At 39.7% G+C, this 22504-nt stretch overlaps 1 protein-coding gene across 2 annotated transcripts in view; it reads right to left on the reverse strand.

Annotated features, from left to right (window-relative positions):
• CHCHD3 (coiled-coil-helix-coiled-coil-helix domain containing 3) overlaps window positions 1–22504 on the reverse strand; it is a 99943-nt gene that overhangs the window by 48390 nt on the left and 29049 nt on the right. For both annotated transcript variants that reach the window (XM_072147477.1, XM_072147476.1), the window contains exon 4: window positions 16566–16710. In XM_072147477.1, coding sequence (XP_072003578.1) covers window positions 16566–16710 — 145 coding nt within the window. The remainder of the gene's footprint in view (window positions 1–16565; window positions 16711–22504) is intronic.

Below are 22504 nucleotides of genomic sequence, written 5' to 3' on the forward strand. Positions count from 1 at the left end.
GGCCCTAAACCAAGATTCTTCTAGGAATCTGCCCTACTTCAAAAGAAACCCCAAAGAAGAGTTGAAGCCGTTATTTCATACGGGGTTCTGGTATGTCCTAGCCAAATACCGGTTACATTTCCATAGATATGGAGAATGGATGCGACACCTGCCTGGGTCTCAATCTAGGACCCAGGCAGTGGAGTGGAGAGATACACAGAACTCCCAGTAAAAGAACGTTAGTAAAGCTGTGTTAGGTCTCCAAACATGTAAAGAAATATCATAAATATATCAAATTTCATATCATTGACATTGGAGTTACCCAAAGAATAAAAGGGAAGACACCATATGGGCCTCACCGAGAAAGCTGTAAAAACAAACCACCTAAGAAAATAGCGTGTTTTTGTGAATTTTGCCTTTTTTACATCTTTTCCAGCTTTCCAGTACACTGTATAAAATATTATACGATGGCACTAAATAATTTGTTTTTCAGCAAACAGGCCCTAATACAGCTCTGGAAATGGACAAAAAAAGGTTATGGCTTTGGGAATATCGGGGGGGGAAAAAAAAACAGAAATGCAAAAACAAAAAGGGATGAGTACTAAAGGACATAAATTATTTTTTCCTCTTTTTATTTCAGTAATATTGATATATGTGAAATGCACCCTCCTATTTGAATACTTCAGGTCTGTTTTGTAGAAGAATAGAGTGAGAATGGTATACTGTAATTATAATTATACTGTCCCCCAGCAGATCAAGATGGGTTAGTCTGTAGTTGCCTATAGGATGTCCTACTAAGAGATTATGGGACAAATGGATGGACAGGGATGGAGAATAGCAGCCATAGACATAAATGAAGAGAATTGTCACTTTTCCATTCAGTGAGATGCCATCAGGAGACACCATCTTCACCCTTTTGCTGTAATAGATATGTCCATTACATTTTCCTAGGCACTTCACAAGTGAAGGATGTATAAAGTACAGCCATAAAACGGTTTTATCGTAAAAAGAGTACCACGCTTTTCCACAGGTTGTGCCTGGTATTGCAGATTAGAGGAGGTGGAAGAAAGCAGCTATCCAATTCTGCAGAGGTCTGTCCAGGGTTTTATTGTGTTTAAAAACAATCAGCTAACCATATGCATCATGGAGGCATTTGTTAATGTCAGGAACAGCCAGTAACAAGTGAAAGGGAGAAATAAATCCAATGATGATGTGCTCGGTTGTTGGAAAAATCCATGTTAAATGCACAAGTCATTACAGAAAGAGACAGCTTGCCTTCCCCACAGAGACTTAAAGGTCAAGGGTGGAGTCCCGTCTGACCACTGCTCTGATCTTACACAAATGGTTGGGGGCATCAAGTCAAACACGCTAAATGGTGATCTATTATAACTACATCAGCATAGAGTCTTCCTTCTGCATACTGTAAGGCAGATCCATCAAGCCTTCATCAGAGAAATACATACAAATCTGCTTACTAAGCTGTATGACATTGCACATGCATTAACAAGTAGCATCCATTTGCAAGTCATGGAAAAAAGATACAGATGCAGATGTATTTATCAACCATAACCCTCCCTTGCCTATTGTTTTTAAATGCTAAAAAAATATACTGCATATATTTGTTTATCCCTTAAAAGAAGTAGGGCAAATTCAGACTCTCGTTGTAGCTTCTCTCCAGGGTCTCTCTGTAGAGGAAGAATGGTTGGTCCAGCAGGATGACCTCCAAAGATATTGCACTTCTGTCAACACCTTCTCACTTTTCCAGCAGTTTCAAACAGCCAATGAATTGTCGCTTTAAAATAGCACTGAGAGCAGCATCTCTTAAGTTGCCTGGGACTTGGTGGATTTGGTCCTATTTGGTAAACTCTGTCCTGGGGTGATGGTCTGAGTGCCCACAGAAATGGCTCCGAATGCCACCTCTGGCACCCGTGCCAAAGGTTCGCCACCACTGTCCTACATCCTAATCAGGTCTTCTATTTGCTATTCATCCAAGAAAATGGGTTTAGCAGGTATTTTCCCAAAGTGACAGAACAGTAAGAAATCCCCCACTTACAGGTGCTTATTTTTAGTGGCCAAAAATATAGCTTGTTTTTTGCTACATCAAGTGAAACATCCACTCTGTTGGTCTAGATGACTGAACAGCAATGTTCCCCATAATCCAATACACAAGGCACATTGATTATAGGCGATTAGTGGTCAGAAGTGATCCATGGCTGGGAAAGCCTCCTCTGATTAGCGGGACACGCTCTGCAGTAAACAGTCAATGAGCATTGTGATTAACAGTTCAGTAATGAAGTCAATCTTTAAGTACACAGACTGCTGAAATGTTGCAGAACAAGACAAATTAATGCAATAAACAGCTTCTGCTCAACATACTGTATGACCAATGGGCAAAATGTAAATATGGCTAATGGGCTATTCACCAACAATATACAAGTACTTTGTAGTCATGTCTGGGTTGCACTTAGTTCTACATCATTCCATCAATCCTAGCTAGGAAAGAACAACCAAGCAAATGTCCTGGTGCAAGATTCTCCTTATGCTGGACAAGAACATACAACTCTATAGAGTAACTCCTCCCCTTCTTTTAGGTGGCCCACAAGGTTTGCAGCAGGTAGAAAGTCAATTCAGCTTTTAGATGCAGTGTCACAACAACAGCAGCAATTATGGGATCTTCATTAGTGCTCCTGCTGCAGACCCCGTGACGGCCCTGTCACATGAAGCTGAAGGGCTGTCCTTACACTTCCATCCCACACGCTGGATGCTACTGCAAATGGTGGTGGAGTTTGATTGTGTATATGGTGGTGGGAAAAGGTTGAAAGGATAAGATTACCATCATGGTGAGAAGATGGAACAGGTTACTCAGAAAACATTACCAACAGTGCTTACAGATGAGAGAAAATTTCTACACTTATACACGAAGGTTGCAGATGGGATAGAGGGAGGGGGAAGAGCAGAACCAGAAAGATGTGCATCTCTGTACTTACTTTGCCACCAGTGCCTGTTAATATAGGCTTTCTGCTGCTGTGCTGTAAAACACGGATCCATTAGATATATTGACTGATGTGCTTCTATTTGCGCTGTATGTATACGTATATACACATATGTACACACACATGCACTAAATATATGTGTATTGTGGGATGTAAAAATGTGTTTTCTATAAGTTTAATCTGTATTTTTATATACCTGTGTAAATGGGTATGTATTTATGCATCATCAGGATAGGAAATAAACTTAAAGAGGACCTGTCAACTAAATTTTCGGCAATAGGAGCTGCTTACTAAAGTAAGCAGCTCCTAGTGCTTGATCAAACGCCGCAGTGTTAGAGTGATAGCGTTACCGGAAACCTGCGGCGGGATACAGTGTAATCATCGGACAGCATACAAAGCTGTCTGATGTATTCAAGAGTGGGCGGTCCGAGGCACTGCCTCTTCCCCGGACCGCCCCGCTAGCTCCATAGGCCGGCAGTGACTACAGCGCGCTAGGTGGCAGTCATTGCCCCTAGTCACGCCCCAACCCCGCCCCCACATGAATACGTCGGACAGCTTTTCCGGTAACGCTATCACTTTAGTAAGCAGCTCCTAGTGCCGATAAATTGGGTGACAGGTCCTCTTTAAGCCAAAGCCCCTGCAATCCGCAGAATAGGCATCCTCAAGTTCCCCTGAACAGGTCCATTCCAGATTTTGGCTATCCTGTAAGCCAGTCCAGAAGGACTGGCTTGCAGAAACTTGTTGTCGAGTCAACCTGCGGCTTGAGTCTCAAGTGTTGGATCCCCAGATATGAATTTCTTAACGACAACTTTTCAAGATTTAAAAGAAAGAGAAAATAACTTGCTTCTAATGGTAAATCTAGTTAACACGAGGTTTTAAAAAAAAATCCACAGAGGTTTTCAACTGTCCACCATAAAATACAGGACTAATTGTATGACAGCAGGTAATTCTGCCGACGATTCTCCATTGTGTACACCTCTGCCACTAAAAGTGGTCCTAATGCTGGGAGGAGTATTTACATAAAAAAATGTAACGCGCCTCAGCTTATAAAGTTCGTCTTACAACTTAACTGGTTAAGTTCCTGTTTTCATGTCAATTTTTGACTCCCCACCTTCAAAAATCTATAACTTTTTTATTTTTACACGTAAAGAGCTGTGTGACGGCTTGTTTTCGCGAACCGGTTAAAAGTTGCCAGTTTCTTTCCGTGTCACGTAGAAGGAAAATGCACACTGAATAAAAGCAGACAAAAGTAGCGCACGGCACAATTTTCTAACCCTCATGGCTGAATTGTGTATGTGCAATCATCACCAATACTATACATTAGCCCCCTAAAACTACCCACCATATCATCATGTTAATTGACCTCCAAAAAAAATCAACAGTACTATTCTTAAGCAGCAAAGAGTAACTGGTCAAATGTCCTTGGAAAATGAGTAAATAGATATAGACCACATTCACAATGTACTGCAGGACACAACAGCAGGAATAGATTTTCAGCCATGTAAAATAGTAAGAACGCCAAGAATCCTTTTATTCCTAGTGATGAAAAGGATTTCATGCCCTTTGAAGTCGGAAGTGTTTTGTCTTTAAAAAGCTCTTTTAGACGCAAAGGGATCTCTGAAAGACCAAATTTGAAGAAGAAAATGAAAAATAAAGTTTATGCAATTCTAAAACGGTAAGTAAATTGAAGAAATATTGTGTAGGGATAAACGTAAAACTAAAGGCTAATAAATGGCCTTTGTTTCTTGTAAAATTGGATTAGTGCTCACAAGCAAAATATTAAGATTTTTCCTTTAAAAATGACAAAACGTGAGATCGTTCTGATTTTAAATCCTTACTATCACTACAACTTTCTGTTCATTTTTTTTTATTTTTTCCTTCCTGTCATACAAGAACTTTTATACTTGTCCAAAAATAGCTTTGCGTATCTGTAAATACGAATTTTTCCAAACCGCAACAGCAAATAAGCTTCACAACGGATTGCAGGTATATCACATGCCTCCTGTGCAGTCAGTAGTGCCACCCTGCCTGAGCAATCATCTATGCTCAGATGTAAGATCTCATTGAGTAGTCAAAAAGGACATATCAGACACAGTGTTATTTTGTAGCCGCAATCTTATGTACAATTTTGAGCATGTGTTCAATGAGTCACTGTAAATATGGGATAATATCTGATCTCAAGCAAACTGGCTGGAATAGTAGCTGGGACAAATTTCATAATACCAGGGTCAACATCTACAAAGAGTTTGTAAGTTCTCTCCATGTTTGAGTGGGTTTCCTCCGGGTCCTCCGGTTTCCTCCCACACTCCAAAACATACTGGTAGGTTGATTGTGATCCCATTGGGGACTGATTTGGCAAGCTCTGTGCAGTGCTGCGTAATCTGTGTGCACTATACAAATAAAGGAATTATTATTATTATTATGGACTAACATTTTGAAAGGGTTGTATGAAAAAGCCATAGGATACCTCGAGAACAAGCACCACTCTGGATGTTCCTAGGTAAGAGTCGCACTGTGCTTTATGACAGCGGCGGCCGGCCACAACACACTGACCGCGGCTGTGGCCACAGCATGCTTATTCACGTGAATAAGCACAGTGCGACCACAGCCACCGTTAATTTGGCGCGGCCAGCACTGTACTCGCAGAGAGATGGCAATATATGTGCTGCTGCCAGCTATTCTTACAGGTCCCCGCTGACAGTGGCGTAGTGGGGGAGTGTCGGCCGGCCCCCCTCATGAATAAGGCCGACTGCCAGCGCACAGCATACGAGGATCCGACCTCTTATCTGTAAGAGGTCAGATCTATTACAACCAACTTTCCTAACATAAATGTAAAAAAATAAATTGGCATATATAGAAAGGGGCTGGAGAGAGGATTAATGGGGGGCATATATTGGTGGGGGTCTTTTTGGGGGGGTGACAGGTCCTCTTTAAATCTTTTCATCCATAGATAACATTTCCCTTAAAGAATCAGCTCTCTGGGGTGTATGAAGATACCGCATAATGGGCTATTTACTCGTATATGTGGAATTCAATATTTCCCTGTAAGCTTTACTTGCTATTGACAGTTTATTATGGTTTATTTTGCCTATGCACATTGACATTGTTACTATTCTTTTGTTTTAGCCTTGCATACAAATTTAACCGAACTTCCTCAGGCTGGAGTAACACATGACGTTTATGTTGCATTTTGAAACAAGACAACTAGGAAAAGGAGATTTCCCGTATTAAATTGCTGTTAACATTTACAAAACATAATGTTAATGCCATGTTAATATTGTGTTACCATATTTGTTAACACATTGGGGCCGTGCGTCAGTTTTCTGATGGACTTTGCACGTTCTTTTAGGTGCACGTTTTGCAGTTTGCACTATTCTTAGTGAATATGCCCCATTGTTAACATGTGTTAAAATAGCATTTACGTGTATTTAGTAAACGCCAATGTTAACAGCAAGGCAAATCTCCTCAGCTGTAGTATTGCATTTAAAAATGCAGTGTTAGTGCCATGTGTGAACGCAGCCTCAAGATCTCTTGTTGAATGGATCACACCTGAGCTAGAGTCTATGTTCTGTGTCCCAATTCAGCGGTTAACACAGGCTTGTGGAGTGGCAAAAACGTGTCCTGCTATTGTTAATACTTTCATGTATTGTTTAAAATAAGGAAATAGTAAAAAAGTATCCTGCGGCCCTCTTGACCTCTCTGAGGTGATTATCTGTAAAGAGTTAAGTTGTACAGAATATTATCAGACATTTATCTCTAACTGGTATCTAATGACTGCAAGAGTTCACAAATTCCATCCAGGCTTCCCAGATTTGTGCCCTGAGTTCTGTGTAACCTCAGATTTCCTTTAACCACAGGACAGGGCCACAGTAGGTTTGGGCAAGTGCCTACCATTAGCTGGTAGACATATTAAACTACAAATACTTAGGCTCTTCTTGACGTTAATCCTGGCGGTGTCCTCCTTTAAGCTTGACACACCGGGATCACCCAGAAAAAGATATTATAATTAGCAGCCAGAAGCGCTGACAGGTTGTCTTGCACTTAGGCTGCTAATTTTGCACACCTCCTGCGTGACCTCACCTTCCTTTTCTAGGTGATCCCAGCGTGTCAAGCTTAACCCCTTATCACCGAAACTAGTTTTCAGCTCAATGACCAGACTCGATTTTTCAAATCTGCCCTGTCTTACGATAATTGGTTCTAACTTCGGAACGCTTTAACATATCTAGGTCATTTTGAGAATGTTTTCTCGTGACGCATTGTACTTCATGTTAGTTGTAAAATTTAAGTGCTAAGTTTTGCGTTTCGTTCTGAAAAAAAGTGAAAATTTGGCAAAAGTTTGTAAAAATTCTTCATTTTCCAAGTTTGAAAGTTTCAGACAGTTTCAGAATAAATTAAATGATGAAACGCACTGAAAAGCTTGATGCCCAATTCCTCCCGAGTTTACTGATACCCCATATGTGGTGGTAACTGCTGCATGGGCGCACGGCCGAGTATAGAATGAATGGAGGTGCCATTCACAGCAGATTTGTATTGTCACACAAATTTTTTTTTTTTTTGGTAATGCGAACATATGAGGGCTTATTTTTTACGGGATGAGATACAATGTATAGATAATTCATTTTAGGGGGTCTTAATCATCAATTTTTATCATAATTTTTCCCCCGCTCACTGTAACGTAAAAATAATATTTTATCTTTATTCTCTGGTTCACTACGATTGCGGTGATACCTCATTTATATAGTTTTCCTTATCTTTGCTCAATTTTCCTGAGCAAAACCAATATTGTAGAAAATCGCATTGTTTTTACTATTGACAACTTTTTAGGGCCATAACTTCTGTACTTTTCTGTTGTCAGATCTGGTTGAGGGCTTATTTTTTGCGAAAAGAGTAGTTCTTTTCAGTTGTATTAGGGAACGTAACTTTTTTTGATCACTCTTTAGAACATTTTTTGTGATGGTGTTGGATGAAAAATTGTATATTATGGGAAGTTTTTCGAGTTTTTTTTTTTACGTCGTTCACCGAGCGGGTTCAATGTTGATTTAGATTTATTGTACAGTTTGATACGGACGCGGTGATATCAAATATGTACAGGTTTTTGTGTTTTATATACTTTACTTGCATTTGATGTGTAACTGGGGAGATTATGGGACTCTTATTTTATTTATTTAATTATATTATAAAATGACTTAAAAAAAAAAAAATAGATTACTTTTTTTACATTTTCTACTTCTTGGCTTGAACAAGCGATCATTCGATCGCTTGTTCAAGCCTTTACACTGCAATACACTTGTATTGCAGTGTATAGTGTAAGTAACTGAGAATGCTGAGCATGCTCAGTTACATACAGCCAGGTCCTGCCAGGAGGCGGAACCCAGCACAGAGAGGAGCCGACAGCCCCGGGTCACTCGTCAGAACCCGGGGCTGCGGCAGGAGGAATCGGATCCCCCGGTAAGCAAACCAGGGGGGTCCGATCCACATGCGACTTACACGCCGCGGTCATGCTTGACACCCGGGATCGGAGTTCACAGCCCGACACCGGCACTTGCAGGACCCGATGTCCCGAAATCATCTTCTGACGCGCCGCCGTAGAAAGGCGTCGCGTCAGAAGCAGTACCCTTAAGGGGTTAAAGAAGGACACCGCCAGGATAGAGGTTATGGGGAAAAAAATTGTTACATTTTGATAGATCGAACATTTTAAGACGTGGTTATATCCAACATGATTATGATTTTTACAGTTTTTAACTTTTTTCTTTACTATTTTTCAGACCCCCTAGGGTACTTTCAACCTAGGTTGTCTGATTGATCCTACCATGTACTGCCATACTACAGTATGGCAATATACAGAGGTTTTACAATCGCACATTGTAATGAAGGAGTTTAAGGTAATATACCATTTATTTTCATGTATTGTGACCTTGAGAATGCTGTAGCGACACTGATGCAGAAACATATCTTTTTTTGCTTCAAAAACAATTATAAAATTCAGGACCTCAGGGAAGCTGGGTTGCAAGCTGACTGCCGTTCATAAACACATTACATGGAGCTTCCCCTCCTTTGTGGAATGGTTCAACCCCCTACTTTGAGGAATGATTCCCAGGGACATCTGTAGCAGAATTATGTTCGGTTTTTTTTTTTCATAGAATGATGGTTAACGTACATAAAAGCTCTGATGCTTTAGACTGGAGGAAAATGGATTGTCTATCAGGTTACCTTTAAAAAAAAAAATCCACATAATGATTCATAGACTGCTCATTTATTTATTTTATTTCCCTGCTCAACTATTCCTCAATATTGCTGCAGCCGCATTGCATTGAATAACTCATACTTCATAGTGCAGTTGTAATGCAATAACAGTCACATGAATTTTAGAAGTAATCAGCCTGTATAATAAATGTATTTATAATGCCATTACTTCATTCTCACCATTGACAGAAATATGAGGCTGTCCTGACAGCCGAAACATTGTGATTGAGGCTTGCAGCAAACCTGATGGTTATTTTCCATCTGGCAATTAGATGCTTTGGTTAATGTAATCCAACATTTACAAACAGCAATCTAGCCAATATATAAAGTCGTTCCAGTAATTAATGGAACATTGTTATGGATTAAGCTTTAATATGGTGGATGGCTACATTGCACTGCACTACACAATGAACAGGAATGATCTTTAATTTGTCAAAGGACAATTGGTACACGGAATACTTCCCTGACACGCTGCAGTTAGAATGTAATGCCCTATTAATTTTCCAGAGTTACGTGGAGACAAAAACAAAAAAGCAGATTTAATATACCCATATAACACTCGATCGAGCATTCTCTCTGGGAAAAAATAATGCAGAAGTACCAGCTGTCCTTTTTAGCTGACAGTAAAGGATTATGGATCCTTACAGCATTTTCTTAACTGAGGAAACTACAACAGGCCATGGTACATTGCTCAATGTCGTCTAATATGGCGCTTCTGTTGCTTTGGGGAAAATGAGAGTGAAGTCTCCAATTTACTTCATGTGGTGTCAATGGGAGACATCACAGCAGCTGATATCCACCCACTGGCTCAGGGGTAAGGGTGCCGTGTGGCAATACCAATGGCGTTTACAAACACAAGGCAAACTCTCGGGGCTCAGCCCAATTGCATATGCGCTGACTGTGCGTTTGATTTGCGTTTGTAAATGCACTACAAATGTTGCTGCACCCCAAGTTACAATTAGTAAAAAAACAATGGTCAGAAGTGGTGTTTTTACTTACATATACATGACGGCTAATCCTGAAAGCCATCTGTGTAGGATTGGGTTAGGACTTTTCATTTGTAACTAAGATTCAACAAAAAAATCTGAATTCTATTTTAATCTATACAAGGTCAAGAAAACAGACACCTTTGCTTCTCAAAACGAGAAACTACTTTGGAAATCTCAGTAAAAGATATGGACACCAGAATTTGTCTACAACCCAGTAGCCTTTTATTTACTGATGTACAGTATTCCACACGTCACGGATGAAATTATTTTGAAAAGAAACCATTAAAGGTATGCTAATGACTAGGAATTGTGACAGATGCCGAGGATACAGGCCTGTTGGCTCTCGCACAGCACATTAACCATCTATCATAAAGTGCTCTGAACTTGCTCATTTATTATCCCCATGTAGCCTACAGGGAAGGAGCAGTGAGGGGTACTCACTCTGTAAAGCAGTATCATATTGAACTCACTTATCCTAATGTTCAGATCCCCACTGTTTATCTGCATGATAATTAGGAAAATGGAAATCACAGAAATATTGTTCTAGTGCTGTGAATCAAAAGACATTTGTTAGAATATGTCATAATTAGCACAAGTTTACATATTGCAATGTACATATTTATTAGATTTAAAGTACAACTGTAAAAGTATAAAAACTTTTGCCTAGCTGTACAATAAGCCAAAATATGCATTTCTTTGAATAAAAAAAAAAAAAAAAAACTTTTACAGCAGTGGCAAACACAACAGCAGTGATCCACTGAAGGACCCTGGAGCTGGTCTCTGGTGAGAGGCCTCTCAGGGATCACATGTGTGGGAAAATCTAATATAAATTACCGTATTCTTCGGACTATAAGGCGCACTAAAAATCCTTTGATTTTCTCAGAAATCAAAGGTGCACCTTATAGTCCAGTGCGCCTTATATATGAACCATACTTACAGACAACAGCTGCCTTGAACTGTGCACAAGTCTGCCACCTGCTGGTCATTCACCCTTATAATCAGGTGCGCCTTATAGTTTGGTGCGCCTTATATGTGAACCTAGACATTTTAGCAGGCATTTATTGATGGTGCGCCTTATACTCCGGTGCGCCTTATAGTCCAAAAAATACCGTATATGTAATGTAATATTGAAAAAAAAAAAAAAAACTCCATACTCCACACATGTACCAACCCAGGATACACTACTATAATAGTATTTATCCCATACGACAAAAAACTAAAAATAAAATATGTGAGCCAAAAATTAATGCCCAAATTGACATTTTTTAATCATCCATCACACAAAAAATGACAGTAAAAAAAAAACTTTATGTACTTCAAATGTGTACACATAAAATCTACAGGTCTTTTCACAAAAAATAAGTCCTCACACTGTCACCCCCTCAAACTATTTTATTAGCTATTAATATTGCTGTATACATTGACCCAGAGAAATAAGTTTTTATGTTATACAAGTCAAAAAACTTCAGCTTTATTAAAATACACTGTACACAGTGGGTTAACGAGAAAGCAAAAGTTCACCAGTAGGATATATGAAACCCAAAATTGTGCTTTTAAAAACTACCCTTTGTCCTGAAAAAAAACAAGACCCCATGCAACTACAGTGAGAGAAAAATGTGTTGATGAGAAAAAAAATTTAAAAAAATGGCCTGGGCATTAACATGGAAAACAGGAACGGGAATAAGAGGTTAAAGGGGATTCCGTAAATGTCCTTTCAGGAGACATTAAATCAAACATATATGAATGACTAATCTTAATATTCTACAAATTTAAGTATATTGATGGATGAACAGAAATATAGTTTCAATGTAGCCGATCCTGCTGTGAGATACCAGGGGTCCTTTCTTGTGTTATATTGAGATGCTTGTCAAGGGAAACATCTTTTAAACCAATGCATGCATCTGTCATATGTCATTTACAAGGACAAAACCTGACAACTTAGTGATTCCTCTTTTGTTGTTGCTTGTCATGCACGCTTTGCGTACTTCAAAAGACCAGAAGCAATCAAAAGAGGGAGTGAGCTGAATACAGTATACTTACCCGCTACTGAAAGGGAAAATTATTTCAGGCACTTTATTTTTTATGGGCTTAAATATGAATATATTAAAGCTATCTTATAAATTATTCAGACCGAGCGAAATTTTGAGAATATGTGTATGTCAAATCATAATAGAATTTATCAAAAAAAAAAAAAAAACCCTCAAACAATTACCGTATTTTTCGGACTATAAGACGTATCTTACTTCAAATTGTACTCCACATACCAAAATACAGGAAGAAAGTGGAGGTCTAATACCTCTTTTCATGGTATTGCAAGATTAGTGGGGGGCAAGTCTGCTACACACAGTCACACTGTAGAGGTCATTCACATGGAGCTTTGCTACAAATCACCCAACTTACAGACAACCCCTAGTTAAAGACTGAACCCTCTGCCCCCTGTGACCTCTGGATGGTTTACTATAGTCTCGGGCTGCAATGAGCAGCTGTAAGGTGTCTGTAATTAACCTTTACCGATAATCCTTGGTCCCATTACAGCAAAACAATTTTGAAACTACAATTGTCACTAGGGCAAAAAAAATTTTTTTCTGGAGCTACAATTATAAAATATACAGTTTCAACTTGCATACAAATTCAACTTAACAACAAACCTATGGTCCCTATCTTGTACGTAACCCGGGGACTGCCTGTATATGGTTTATTCACCATGTTCCATTCATGAATTGAGGTGAGGCTTTCTGACAATTCTCTCCAGACTTAAGCTTTGTCCACCTCCTGTACTACAGATCGGCATCAATCAGGGAGAGAGTTGTGCAGCGGTGATCCGATTGCAGCAATTTCAGCTTTGCAGAGCTTTGGTATTGTAGCAGTAAATTTGCTGAGGTAATCTGGAGAAACGTTACCCCATGCTTCCAGAAGCCCCTCCCACAATTTCAATTGCCTTGATGGGCACTTTTTGCGAAACATAAGGTCAAGCTTCTCCCACAACAGCTGAATGGGGTTGAGATCTGGTGACTGGGCCGGCCACTCCATTACAGATAGAATCCCAGCTGCCTGCTTCTTCCCTAAATAGTTTATGCATAATTTGGAGATGTGCTTTATGACATTGTCCTGTTGTAGGATGAAATCAAGCGCTATCCCCAAAGTATGGCCTAGCATTGCAAAATGGAGTGATAGTCGTCCTTATTCAAAATCCCTTTCACCTTGTACAAATCTCCCAAAACAACCCCAGGCCATCACATTACCTCCACTATGCTTGACAGCTGGCGTCATTCATCTTCCAGAATCTTTTCAGTTTTATTGTGTCTCACAAATGTTCTTCTGTGGGATCCAAACACCTCAACATAACACCTCCATAACAATTTTTTCCAATCTTCTTCTGTCCAACGTCTATGTTCTTTTGCCCATATTAACTGTTTCCTTTTATTAGCCAGTCTCAGATATGGCTTTTTCTTTGCCACCATGTCCTGAAGGCCAGCATCCTGGAGTCACCTCTTCACTGTGGAGGTTGACACTGGCGTATGGCCATAAATTATAGCCGTGTTGTCCCCTAAAACGAGATTGTTGTCCCTGGATACGACCGCTACTGATGCTGTGATTCTACATAGAAACAAATAGCTATTTCATAAGAAATGTCCGCAGTTGCTGCAGGTTCCGCTGCTGTCCTGTGGTAATGACTCCTGAATCCAGGTGGTCAGGCAGGGCTCAATAATACATATCTGTCCACCACTGCCAGGGTGCAGAGTAGTCATATCCAAGGACAGCTACCTTGTTTTGAAGAGAAAACACAGGTTCATTTATGGGAAAATATCTTCACACTGGTATATTTTTCAATATCAAGCAATTGAAGAAATATATCTGTATGTCAGATGAATTATATTAAATGTGAATGTCCACCCCTTTAAGATAAATGTATACTTGCTACAGTGTTTGGCTAGTTTAAGGCATTGTGATCTACTCAGGCAGAGATCTACCCCATCTGGGTATTACTGTATTTCAGCTATAATGTATAACTGCATGTTATACAGGACAAGTAGTTAGAGCTTTAGAGACCCGAGACAATGAAGCTTCATAAGGGCTGATTATTATACCTTTCACTCCAGGCTTCTGAGTTATGATCCACTAATCATGTTAGTGGTACCTATTAGTGCAGCAGGTACTTAATTACATAATTGATAAATTTCAATCTGATAACCATATTACAGAAATCTCCCCTTTGCAGCTTTTCTGGAGAAAACTCTACAAATGTGCCTCCTGCACCTGCTGCATTTTTTTGCCAGTTGGAAGCAGCCCAGATATTTAGACGTATACATGAGATACAGACTTGTAGAATTTAATCATGTTGATATTTATCTAATAACATCTAAAATTAGGTTATCCACAACACGGAAAACATTGAACTATGTAACATGGAAATAACAGTTAAAGGGGTATTCCGGGAATATGAACGTCTGACAAAAACCCATGATGATATAAATAAATGAATACCACAATACTCAATGTCATTAGTCACAAAACTAAGCTTAAATTGTTCGATTTTAGGATTTACAAAATTAATGGCCCCTCTAAAGTAGGTGGAGTTATCACTAAGATGGCCGCCACTGGAGACTACAAGTTCCATGATCCTTTAGTTCTCAGTAACTCCTCCCCCTCTTATGCTCTGCTCCTGGTGATGATGTAACAGGTTTTCTTGCTCTGTTACCATAGTAATGATGTGTAACTGCCATTACCAAAACACCGGCCGTGCTGGATGCACTGCAACCAACCGACTACAGCCAAACATAGTGCTGATCACATGACCTGCCCAGGCAGGTGCAGCACATGTGATGTGGACATGTGACCAGCGGCCATCTTCTGTCCTGTGTCTTCTCCACAACGGACCGCGCGGAGGAAATTAACGGACTGATTAAAGGGCCAGTAGCATTTTAATTCTTCATTACAGTCTATGTCACCAGAATTTTCTGCTAAGTGGAGCAAAATTTTAAATAACTAATTACATATTAGCTTATATTTTGAGTACCCATTTGTATATGAATTATGCTGATTCCTGGAATACCCCTTTAAATGCACTAAGCCAACTTATGTCAGAGTGAGCTTTCCACCAAGCACCGCAATTCTCTAGTTGTGTGTAATATTTCTGCTCCACCCTTTTCAAATGAGTGATGACAAGATGCAATACCTGAAATAGCCAAAGGACAAGAGTGGAGCTAATTCCAGGGTACAAAGCTATACTTTTCATTTTCCGTCTAATAAAACAAGGATATTTTGGGTCTCAGCACAAACTGTCTTTATTGAGATCTCCTTTTTGGTTAAATTCCTAGGACAACTTGTTTCCTTAGCAATTTCATCCATTTGAAAGCAGAAGTGTATAAAGAAATCCAGTACTTGAGCATATGCTATAATAAGTTTCCTCTGTGTACTGCAGAATTGCTGGAGAATAAAAATACCTAATCAAGTAATGACATAGCAGCAATCATACAATAGGTAAGAAAGGAGAATTCTGATCACAGGAAACTGCTTGGCATACCGTGGTGGAGAGCCGTGTCCTATACTAGGCATATTGTCGATAAAAATAGCATGTTTTTATTCTTCCAAATCGAGTAACCATTTTGCAGAAGGCATATTGTGTAACAGAAAATCAGTCTCAAATATTATCTGTGTGTAATATGTGTTTGGCGCCCAGAACAAACAAAGTGTTCCCATGCTTAACATGATAATTTGTATAGTGCTAAAAATGCATGCAAGTGAAGCCTTTTAAAGGACATCTACTATCAGATTACCGGATGGTAGATGCTCACTACTCACCTCCACAACCAGTGCGCATCTGCAGTAAATTTCTTTTAGTACGTTATAAAAGTGCGGCATTTCATAGAAATAAAGCTTTTTAAAATATGCAAATGAGCTTGAGCATTGCCTGACTCCGCCGATAAGTAATTAAATTTATGGCTCCCGGTGCGCCTGGCACACCTACACAGCGGTCAGAGAGCCGCTGGCTCTTTCTCTGCAATTCTCGGGCTATGCGCAATCATAGCAGAGTGTATAGAGGTAATGCGATGATCACGAATAGGGCGAGAACTGCAGGGGGACAGCCAGTAATGTCACCAGCTCTCTGACCGCTGTGTAGTTGGAGTCAGTGGGGCCGGGAGCCACAAATGAAATACTTATTGCCTGTCCTAACAGGCGCACAGCAGAGTGCCTCAAGCTCCTTGCATATTTGTAAAAGCTTTATTTCTACAAAATGCGCCACTTCTATAACATACTAAAAGAAGCTAACTGCAGGTGCGCACAGGACAGGCAGGTAGATGCAGGTTCTTGATGGTAGATGTTCTTTAACTTGTAGAGTAGATAACACAACAACACTTACAAAGGTTCTTGCTTTCAGCCGTTCCTCCTCGGTGGCAGCCTTCTCCCGGAGCATTGACCTTGTAAGCTGTTCAGTAGAGGCTGCTCTCTCCCTCTCCAAAGCTTTTCCTATTTCATCCTGCATCAAGAGTTTACCATGTTCTAATCTGAAAAAGAAAACAATTTTCAATCAATAAAACGTCTGCATCAACATGATAATTTGCAAGGTACATTAGCAATATTTTCTTTTTTGCTTATAAGCTAGGTCTATGAAGAGACATGTGCAGCTTAAATGGTCCACAGAGTCCTTAGCACTACTCCTCTAGACTTTGTTTGTATTCCAGCATGTACCAGCGGTGAACCAACATCTTATACCACATTGTTGCCCATTCAGGATAAATGGCCACTGAATCTCACAGAAACAGAAAGTATTGTGAAAAGGCATCTCAGGAAAAACAAATAACACATTGTTAACAAGGTAGCCTTGTGTCTTAAAAACTATGACATCATTTCTACATTGATACATGGTGTTCTGGCCATGCAGCACAAGTAAGCTTGTGAAATATCTGCACATTGCTGTGAAGTAACTTCAGTCAATGTCATTTCACTACAGTACTTGCACCACCATTACCAAGTGTTCAAGAAGCCACCATAAACACAAAACAAGATTATCTAACCAGTCTTTCTTGTCAAACAAATACCAATACTGACAAAAAAAAAACAATGGATAAATCTAAAACTAAAAAAGGGCACAACACAGAGATTCCTGCTGCAGACTGTCCCAAGACGATGAGGAGGGGGAGATGTCTTGAGACACAATGACAATACTGCTTTATATACTTCTCAGTTTCAACTGGAATATGAAATAAACAGAAATCAGTAGAAGATGATTTAGGGAGGTCGTTTTTCTTGTCCCATTATCCCCCCCCCCCCACCTTCCATATGTTCATCAGCGTTCTAATAGTATACATATAGTTACCCAAGAACAAACTAAGACATCACAACAAAATCTAAATGTAACCAAGCAAAAGGGACCCCTTGGTCAGCCACTGGTGGATGTTAATCCTTATCCTGAGAATTAGCATATACCAATCCTATCCCAACATAAAGCAGACGCTCTTACAATAATAACATGAATAATTTAGCTCGCCATCCGTTCAGCTTCATTATACCCAAAGCTATCAGGCCTGGCGCTAAGTGTAACTATATGAAAATAGCAATAATTGCCAACAAGGTAAATCAGTCAATTCAGGGGAAAAAAAAGTGTAATGAAGCACGTTCCCACAGGATTCAATTACTTCCACAATCACAAAGAAAGTCAATATTGTAATTAAAAAGTTCAGTCTTCCTATTCTCCTCCACGAGAATCAGGAAATTCAGCAGCAGACGTCAAGCTGACCACATGTACGTAGCTGCCATTAGAGCTTCAGAGGCTGATGATTAAGCATTGATTATACATACCTTTTACAGTACATTTCCAGCAAGGTTCACTGCACAGAGAACACAACAATTGCAAGAGTTTCCAGAAAACAACTTGTGTTTAAAATGATTCTCAAACAATCAAGGATTGGAGCTTAGTCACTGGAACAGAGGGATGGGAGGGGGTAAATAGGAAATTCTAAGAATCTACCTGCACATCTTAGAGAGCTTGATCTGTAGCAATGGTTTACTGCAATATGAAATCACTAAACCAAAGGAAGTATTTAGCCTACAGCTGAAAATACTGGGGAAGCTTTGGCGAAAATGTCACTTTTTCTGTACACATCAATACCGCCACATGCAGTTTTTCCATCATCTACTCAACTGGAGGAAAAAAAGCAAAAACAAACTGCATTCTAATAATAATAATAATAATAATAATAATAATAATAATAATAATAATAAGTCAACAATGTTTTTTTGAAAATAAAATAATAATAAAAACAAGCTGAAATACACTAGGCCCACCACCAGCTTTATTTTTGTGGTGTATTATCCCAGGAGGGCTTCCAATGTATAGGTAAAAAATATCTAAAAGCATTCATGGTGACACAGAAGACAAAATAGTCTCTTCTTCTCCTTCCCGTTAGCATACTGTGGCAAAAATAATAGTTCACCAGGACATTCCTTTCCAAGCCATTTTATTCTACAAGCTGCAGTAATCAACACTCAGTGCTTCCTGGTGCTTTGTGGCCCAGGTTATGTACCACTGCCAAGTGACTCCAAGGCACCTGAACTCCAGCAGGATTCCATTTACAGGCAGTAAATTCAAGAGAACCCGTCAGGCAAATTAACCCCCAAAATTAAATATATTTTCATAAACTGCCATAAGAAAGCATTGCCTCCATCCCTTTATTGTCCCACTACATGCCTGTAAATTTGCTCCATGCATCCATGTCTGTGTCTCACACGTGTATATTAGAACACAGCATATCAGCAGGTAAAGCACAGACACTGGCAATGCTTTACTGTACATTACACATAGACATGAGCAAAGGGGGGGGGGTGTTACTGGTGACATCACTTTCTCTCTCCATGTGCCCAGCCTCATTTACATAATAAAGGAAAAATGATTTTACAATGATTAATGAATGAATTGACTACATAAAAGCTGGGCTGGAATCCTTGGAAACTGCTCCAACAGGTGGGGGTGACATAATGAGTGACAGAGACCTGATGACAGGCGTCCTTTAAGTTGAATTTGTATGCAACTCAGAACAGGTAAATTTTAGACAAACTTTTTTTTGTCCCAATAATTTTTGACAATATTAAAAGAGGTATTTCCTGGAAGACAAGTTTCTTAAATATACTCAGGATAATAAAATAACACTTTCACCAATTTCTTGTTATTAACAAAAACACAGCATTTCACAAATCTAATGCCAACCTGTTTATCAGGCATGGTGTATACAATTTCAGTTGCCCCTAGACACGAACCATGTAACTTCTGACTTAAGGTCAGGGACTGCATCTTGGATTTCTGTGTGACCGCTGTGGAGCTGAGTTTCTTTATCTCTGCTCCCTGCACTCTATCCCCAACCCCCTACAGTCCAGGTTTAAGTTCACACTGATACCTAGACCCCGAGTTCCCGAGGCAGCAGCAGCATGAGGTGAACCACAAGCTACAGACAGACAAGTTATTTATCTAGGGAGGGGAGGAAGACACAGCAGATCTAGTGTGTTGTGGAATAGCACAGATGTAGGAGAGCTGACTGTCATTGTGTGCAATAGGCATCTCATGGATCTCATCATTTCTGATCTGACTTATCTCTCACAAGTATCTGACACGTAGAAAATGTTCAGAAGCCAGATGAAAGTGTATATAAAACCTGTACCCTGATAATCTAACCACAGTGTCAGCTCACAGAACTAGAGGGAGCATAATGTGTCTGCCTAGAGAGTCCCTGCCCACACCCCGGAATCTTAGGGAGTAAGAGGAGCTAAAACAGCATAGGGAGTAATAGGAGCTAAAACAGCAATAAAACTGAGTAAATTGTGAAGTAAAGGGTTAAAAATTATTTTTATTGTGTTAACATCACTTGATATTTGAGAATTTTCTTTCATGGGAAAAACCCCATTAAGAAAATAATATTGTCATAATATTATTACCTGTATTTTATATAATATCTGATGTAGAATAAAATGTAATAAATAAAAAACAAAGTTATCTGTAACACAGGGAGTAACAATTTATGGGTGGTGACATGTACAAAACTGAGCTTGTCTCTTCTGTACCCCGACTTCTGCTTTGAAAATGTCCCCCCCCCGTCAAATAATGATTTGTCTGACTGGGATGGAGACCTGGCTCTTAACCTGAGAATTGTAAGGAGATGCAGCCATTTTAGGGGTAAAAGGGGTTTCTCACAAACAAAAGTTAGGCCCTATCCACAGGATAGGACCTAACTTGTTGATCAGTCGGGGTCTCAGAGAAGAGACCCCCACAGTTCACGAAATCAACACTTTCAGTCAGCTCCATGGAGATTAATGGATCAGAACAGCTATGCGCAGCCGCCTGCTCCATTAGTTTGGCGGAGCGACGAGGGGTCCGATGGAGGTACGTGGGCCCCATCAGAAACCTCGTTTTTGTGATCCGTGGGTGTGTCAGCACTGAGACCCCCACCGATCAGCAAGTTAGGCCCTATCCCGTGCATAAGGCCTAACTTTTGTTAGTGGGAAAACCCCTTTAAAAGGAAATCAACCACTTGCCCTTTGTTGTTTTAAAGGGGTTTTCCCATCTGGGCATCTACGTTTAATTGAATTCATTTGCCATATGTAAACATTTCTTCAATTGGATGTTATTTAAAAAAAATGTTCCCGTGTGAAGATAATTTCCCATAAATGTTGCCATGTTGTCCCTTAGAAACGAGATGGCTTCCTCGGATCACCGAAGAACCTCTGCTGGAGGGATTGCACAAAGACACAAAAGGTTTTTGCATACGAAGTGTTCAGCAGTTATTATATGTCGCACAGCCATCATGTGGTAATGAACGCTGAAGCCAGGTGGTCAGGCAGGACTCTATAGCGCATGTCTGGCCACTGCTGCTAGAGTGTGAGGTGGTCGTATCCGAGGAAGCTCTCTCGTTTCTAAGGGACATATGACTACATTTCTGAGAAATTATCTTCACACAAGAACATTTTTTTTAAATGATCCAACTGAAGAAATGTTGACATATGGTGAATTAATGAAATGTAAAATGCCCAGATGGGAATACCCCTTTAAGCTGAAGTCACAGAGAAATCACATTTTCATGCATATACACAATCTTCTTTTCTTTAGCCATAAAACTTTGTCATCCAGTAAATTGCAATAAAATAAAAAATACCTCTAATTATTTTGCAGAACTTTTATAAAAATGTATTACCGGCTGACAACATAGTATGGTATTCCTGGCCCTAAAATTATACATTTTGACAGAAAATGCTGAATCTTTAGTCCTGCCCATTTTCCAAAAATCCAAGCCCCAATGTTGGCCATGTTGTAAGCATTACCCAAAATAATAAATAATTGTGGCCAGTTTTTGACATAAACTCTACCAGAATTATAGCATATTTTCATTAGTAAATATTCCCTTGGTATTTTTTTTGGCATTGTGTATGTGGTGGTACAACATGATTATAAAGAGCCCCCTTTGACCTCTGCTAACCTGTAAACCAGGAGCACACATGTTGGCTACAAATAATCAGGATAAAGTTCATTTTTCTAAGACTTCATCCTCAATAACCACACAACATATAGACAAACAGAAACATGAGCTACAAGAGGGAATACCATTGCCAGACCCAAGTCATTGAGATAATAAAGAATTTAATCTGTTATGTTTACTCTCTCAAGGCCCGGCCAAGGAAACTAGAATAAACATGTTATTAAAACAGAGATCAATAAGAAAAAAAAGCCTCAGTGTGTACCAAACCACAAAAGGTTACACCCCAAGTATTGATTTTAATATAACACTTTTCGCTCCGCTTCCCAAAGGGTTCCTTTTTAATATTACTCTTCATTTTTCTTTCACTTTGTATCAGAACTGGGAAATGTGCTTTTCTGTGCGGGAAATAGTAGACTATTGACTGGGAAAAAGACTAAAATATATTGATGAAGCTCAATTATATTAAAGGAATATACAGACAGCTGAAGTTTACATTTCTTCTAGCAGGAAATAAAACTCTCCTAGATTGCAACTATGCTGGTGAAGAAAAAAAATAAAAAGCGTTCCCATATGGGCGTGGAGGGTGCGTGGAGGGGTGCTGCTGCCAGCGGTGTGGGCCATGTTACCACCCTGGGCCTGCCCATTTTCTAAAAATCTGCATTCAGGTCGGACCTTGCATAGTTTTGCTTGCCAGCAACGCGTGTCGCCTCACATCACGAGGTCTAAGCCTGATGATGTTTCCCCCATGATGGCAGGGGGTGAGGCTACATCATATGCCACACACGGAGCTCCATCTATGATAAATAGGCCCATAGTTTACATCTGTGATGAGGAGTCA

Source organism: Engystomops pustulosus, chromosome 4, assembly GCF_040894005.1.
Source record: "Engystomops pustulosus chromosome 4, aEngPut4.maternal, whole genome shotgun sequence".
Taxonomy (NCBI): domain Eukaryota; kingdom Metazoa; phylum Chordata; class Amphibia; order Anura; family Leptodactylidae; genus Engystomops; species Engystomops pustulosus.